Raw genomic sequence first — 6120 nt, 5'->3', positions numbered from 1 at the left:
AGAAATCAAATGCTTTATATTGCTTATTTTGGTCACTTTAGAAATGTACAAACCGATAAAAAGTGTCAAGGATGGACTGCAGGAATGTCTCAACAACGTTAAAGAAATTTAGCATTTTGTACGTGAAAATATTTTTCCTTTGTAATAAAAGAGTGCGACTTTCAAAATTTTTATAATAATAAAATAAATGTTATGATTTCCCTGATTATACTAATGTTTTTATTTAAACATTGATCTTAACCGAAAATAATTACCTTTGGTAGACAAGTTCTTTTTATATCCCTCCGGGTGCAAACTTTAATGGTCACCGGTCTGTTTGTGCTGTAACATGCACTTTCTGGACCAACTTTAGTACATGAATTAATAAGAACCTCTGCACTAACCAGTTTCTGGATTTGCTGCGGTCTTACACAATTCTGATGACTTGAGAAATTGATCGTCCTTGCAATATTTTTAACTCCTTTCTTCATCTTTCTTATTTTTAACTGCTACAGGCTTCAAGTTTCATAAGCATCCAAGAACAGATTATGATAATGTGAAAATCTTAATTCATATACTTATTAATTTTTCTGCCGAAATATAAGGAATATAATTATCAAATTTTGACTTTTGACTTTGAAAGTATGTAAGTGCATTTTTTAACAAGTCAACTTAAACATCATCTCCATGACTACAACGATGTTCAACTTTTACAATTAGTTTTAAAATTATTTTAAAATCTAACTATCAGAAATGTAAAACATAATCAAATAAGTTTTTATAATAGTTAAATTATTACATTTGCATTTTATTTTATTATAGTAGACGCTGTTTTAAAAGTAGTATACTGGTACACGTATTGGACCGATTGAACGGAAAGGATACTCTACAGAGTATCCTTTACATTCAATCAGTCCGCTAGGGACAGATGGTATACTACCATATATAACCCTAGTTAGACTTAAACGCAATGAACGGCATAAAGAATGCAGGATAAATCCTGGTAAAGCTGGACCTTTGGCAACCCTAGGTATACAAATTTGAAACTGCGCCCACAGAGCAGGTGGTAGAGACGCTTAGCCTGTATCTCAACATCAGAAGTGAAGGAACTGAATTACTCTATCTAGATGCCTCCATTTCTAAAAGCCCAAGTAAAGAATGCAGAAGCTGCAAACTTCCACCAACAGCTTATCAAGGAGAAAATGCTAACTTTTGCTGTCCTCAGATCATCAGAACTTCAAGACGGTATCATTTCCACCTTAGTATACCGTGACAGCATTTTACGTCAAGAAGTTCCCAGCGCTAGGCGCAGAGCGTGTCATGCACGTGGTAAGTGCCTAGAAAACATAGGTCCAGATGCCCCATTCACGCGCAGGCGGGGATCCACGGGGGTGCCATGGAGTAACCCCGCCCCCCCAACCCAGACTTACATTTCAAAGATTTTTTTGATGACCTCTTTTAGCGATGTTCTCAATCAGCTCTGGTGGCACTCCACCCAAAATCCTTGCGTGGAGCCGACCCTATTCACGTAGAAACGACGCATCTCTACAGACAGAATGTAACCCTAAAAGTGCTCTACTATCATCATAGTCGCTCTAGCGGTATTAGCCGCGACCAGCTGCCTTATACCGAGGGAGATCCCGACAATACTTACTTTTATTTGCTTTTTTTTCGAATAATAAGGAGGTAGAAAGCTTTTTAAAACATAACATCGGTCATTTTACGATATCAGGATTAATTTCCACGGAGAAGATTCTGGTAAAAAACAATTTTTTGAATTTTTCATCCGAATTTTATATTTTTGTAATTATTAATATTTGAACAAAGCGAACATTCACTTCTTTAGCCCTAAAGAAGTGAACTGCAATTTTTCCGAAAGGTCGATAAAATTCGTAGTTTTTTACACGATGGGAACCCGAAATATCTCTTTATCAAAATGAATCATCGTGAAAGCATTAAATCTATTAGATGTATTCTTGTATAAAATCCTACTAGATTTTGCAACCTTCATGCTTTTGGAGCGCGTTCTAACACTTTAAACGAAAATTGTATTTTTAATTTATTGGATGTTGTGCCATGATTGATGAGTAAAAGATTTGGCATAAAAGGATTTAATTTATTATTTGAAGATTTGAATCTTGCCGCCTTGGACCGTGTTTCAGTCATAGTGCTCCAGGGAGAAAAGCGATTTATCTTTCTCGAAATTGAAATGAAGGGTCGAGTATTTAAGAGATGAGCCGAGGCACCGGGAAGTGAACTTACCTGGCGTAGAAGCTACTGTAATCAGCAGGGCGGTTGCTCCAGGGCGAGGCTCTTTCATTGCACTACGGTCGAACTGACCCTTGCGAATATCCCCAATGTGGATATCTCAGACGTATCATTTTTATTAGTCGGGACCGCGTCCGCGTTGTCCCAGGTCAAAATATATTAATGGGGTATCAAAATTTCCCCCTCGTAGGAAATTTGGACGTGTTTTCCTGGAATAACCCGGGACATAAATGGGGTCGAATCGAAATTCCAGAGATATCCTATTGCTGTGAGGGGTACATAACACTATTCGATATATGATATATAACAGTTTTAGATCTGTTATAGAGTTGTTATATAAATGTTGTAGAATTGTCCTAGATTTTTTACAACGCAACATAGCAAAGTTCTAGAAATGTTACATATCTGTTGTCACAGCGTTCTAGATCTGTTACATAACACTGGTAACCTCGTTCTAGAAATGTTACAGATCGTATGTCACAGCGTCCTAGAACTGTTACAGAATTATTCTAGCGTATAGTGGATGACATAGTTACTCGCATGTTCATAACCTATTACAGTGAAACTCTTCTATAGCGCCGATTTTACGGCTGACGGTGGGTGGGAACTAACTCATTATAGCCCGCTTCGCTTTTGTTTGTTCATGCTTGAGTGCCCACACAACATATTGAGTTCTAAAATATATGAATGTCTTCCTTAGGATGTGCACTTGAGCATAGGTGTGCTACTTTTTGCTACTTTTCATTTGTTTCGCTGCTTATAGTATATATACATGGCCGCGCACGACCATGCCATGGCATGTAGAGCGCTGCGCTGCTGCTGGCTTACCTTCATTTGTTTTCCTGGCCGCATCAACGAGGACGTGCGAACTCACTTGTTTCGGCAATCCGCTTTCCGTCCACATTCCGAGCGTAGATATTAATAAAATATTAATGAAATAATTGATGTATAAAATATATACATGTTCAGTATATAAACTTTCTGAATAAGTTAACAAATTATTCTTTTCTCTTCTCCCTGTTTGTCACTGTCGTTCCCATATTGTGTTCTATATTTCAACATTTTTTCATATAAAATGACGAAATTCACTAAAAGGGAAGTTCTTGGAGAACTCCTCAAAACTGATAATGTAGAAACAACTGTTTTCTACATTTTATCAAAAATGGAATTGAATATCAATAATATTGAAAGTGCAGATGTTGAGAGATTAAAAGCCTCTTTGAGAGCTCTCAAAAGTAGATGCTCTGAAAAATACAAAGCTGCGAGGAGGATCATGGATAAGTTTGAGACGAAAAATGCTGAATGGTTGAATTCCGAATATCCAGTTTTATTGACCATGAAAACTGAGCGAGAACATCTAACATCTTCTCATCTTGGTCGTCCAAGCCTAGAATTTCCTGAGAAATCTGATCGCTCAAAGCGGCGGGAATCTGCAAAAATCAGTACCGAACAGAAGCACGATCCGGAGAAACTATTAATGGCTTCATGCTATGCAGCAAATCGAACTGATAAGAAAGATTTGTATACTGGTCTCAAGAAGGTTTCAGGAAACTTGGAGCAACCAAGAAAAGTTAGAAAATTGTTGGAGGCAGCAGAAATGCCAATAAAAAAAAAGACTGCTGAAGAAGCTCTTACTTTCCTTCTCGATAATTCTCTAACTAAATATATGTACACAAATATAGGGTTGGAAAGCAAAAACAGTGGTGCTGATATTTGGCCGTCGTACAATTGTGTTAGAGAAGTTAAGATGCAATGTAGACCACCCGAAGAAAACATTTCGATTTCGGAGAAAAAAGCAGAGGTAACTCTGCAAGCCTTGTTGAATCACACTTCCAGTAGGATTGTGGAATCGCAAAGGGAAGTCATAATCCAGCATATGCATAATTTGGGTAGTACGGAAATGGATATTTCGTTGATGTGTTCGTGGGGTATGGATGGTAGTACTGGTCATTCACCTTACAAGCAATCTTTTAAATCAGTAGAACTTGCCCCATCTGTCATTCAACTCCTAAGTTCTTCAATGACCTGCCCAATAAGCTAAAGGACCTATTTCTACCAGACGTAAATTCGTTGATGTATGGACTCAGTCCATTACATACGTGGATTAGGATACTAGAATGTTGCTTGCACATTTCGTACAGGCTCCCTCTCAAGGTCTGGCAAGTAAGATCTCCTGCTCAAAAAGAAATATTTGCTCAGCGGAAAAAAAAGTTTCAAAAGATTTTGTGGAAAAAGTTGGGATTGATAGTGGATAAACCAAAACCAGGAGGCTTTGGTACTGCGAACGATGGGAACACAGCTCGACGAGCTTTTGGAAATACAGATGAACTTGTAGAACATCTTGGACTAGACTGTGAGTTACTTCGTAATTTCAAAACAATTTTAACCGCTATGTCACAACAGCTCCCGATAAATCCACTTGAGTTTGGAAAACTTTGTTATTCTACTGCCCGAATATACGTAACTCACTACAACTGGTACCCTATGCCTTCAACGTTACATAAGATACTCATTTACGGAGCCGCAATCATAAGCACAAGCGTGTTACCGGTAGGAATGCTTGGCGAAGAAGCTTCTGAAGCTCGCAACAAAGACTATAAGAATTACAGACAATTTCACAGCAGAAAACACGACCGCCAAGCTAATATGTATGATCTGTTTTATAGAGTAATGGATTCTTCCAATCCACTCATTTCTGCGATCAGTGTTCATTCGCGACTTCAGAAGAAGAAATTTTTGCCCATTTCCGAAAATGTCAGAGTTTTACTCGCTGCGCCTCAAGTAAATGTGATACCAGAAGACGCAACATCCAGTTCCGATATAGCAGATCGAGAAGATGAAGAGGCTGATCTTTCAGAAACTGAAATTCTGCTAGACGAAATTGAATTGACCGATTAAGAGGGAGATGGAACTCACGACTATTTGTAAGCGAAAACCATTTGAAAGTGTGAGAGGCAAGGGGACTCACTTAAATCCAGCACCCCGAGTAGTGACAGGCAAGGGGACTCACTTAACTCAAGCACCCCGAATATTGAGGGGCAAGGGGACTAAATAGAATCAAGTACGTTTAGTTTTTCGAAATTTCGACTCCATATTCGGAGTCAGAGCCTCCAAAAACCCTTAGATACCACTTTTTAAGAGAATCCAATAATTTTTTGAAATTATCGTCCGCCATATTGGATCAGCCATTTTGTTTTCCGAAATTCTGACATCAGATTCGCAATCAGCGCCCTCAAAGACCCCTAGATACCACTTTCCAAGTATATCCAATAATTTTTCGTGTTGAATGTCCGCCATATTGAATCCGCAATTTTTTAAAATTCTGACTTCGGATTTGCATTCAGAGCCCTCTAAAACCCCTGGATACCACTTTTTGAGTGGATCCAATGATTTTTTGAAATTAGGCTCCGCCATATTGGATCCGCCATTTTTTTTGGAATTCTGACATCAGATTCAGAATCAGCACCTTCGAAAACCATATATTAGTGTCCTTGCAATTCATTATTGTACATTTCTATAGGTTTTCCGACTTTTGGCCACAAAACCGGGTCTCCTGGCCCACTGTGCAATGGGGTCTTTACGTCTACTTTGTAGAGGCTCCACTCAGTTCCTTCGGTCTACCAGGGTAGTTAATGGCTTTGTTCTGAAAAAAGGATATAAGAACAACATTTTCTTTCCAACCAATATTACTTTATTCTTTGCGCATTCTCTCAAAGAGTTTTTAACTGCGCGAAATATGCGCTAATCGAATAATTCTGAAGTACGCAAGCATACTTCACCTCATACACAAACATTATTACAATAGTGATGTTGAAAATATTAATAGACTACGTTTTTTTTGTTCTTTGAGTTTTATTTCTTAGTTGGACACAT

General features: G+C 38.2%; 1 protein-coding gene and 1 further gene across 3 annotated transcripts in view; one reads left to right on the top strand and one right to left on the bottom strand.

Moving 5' to 3' along the window:
• The window catches only part of LOC117172831, a 241228-nt gene extending 240588 nt beyond the window's left edge, over nt 1-640 (bottom strand). For all 3 annotated transcript variants that reach the window (XR_004467064.1, XR_004467063.1, XM_033361076.1), the window contains exon 1: nt 255-640. Coding sequence is in view for 1 of the 3 variants with exons in the window: in XM_033361076.1 (XP_033216967.1) it covers nt 255-470 (216 nt within the window). In the remaining 2 variants the exon portion in view is untranslated. The remainder of the gene's footprint in view (nt 1-254) is intronic.
• Nucleotides 641-2233: 1593 nt separating this feature from the next.
• Nucleotides 2234-2395, top strand: LOC117173999.
• Nucleotides 2396-6120: the final 3725 nt, after the last annotated feature.

This window comes from Belonocnema kinseyi, chromosome 5, assembly GCF_010883055.1.
Source record: "Belonocnema kinseyi isolate 2016_QV_RU_SX_M_011 chromosome 5, B_treatae_v1, whole genome shotgun sequence".
Classification (NCBI taxonomy): domain Eukaryota; kingdom Metazoa; phylum Arthropoda; class Insecta; order Hymenoptera; family Cynipidae; genus Belonocnema; species Belonocnema kinseyi.
The sequence above is the reverse complement of the archived record's forward strand: the minus strand, read 5'-3'. Positions and strand labels throughout refer to the sequence as shown.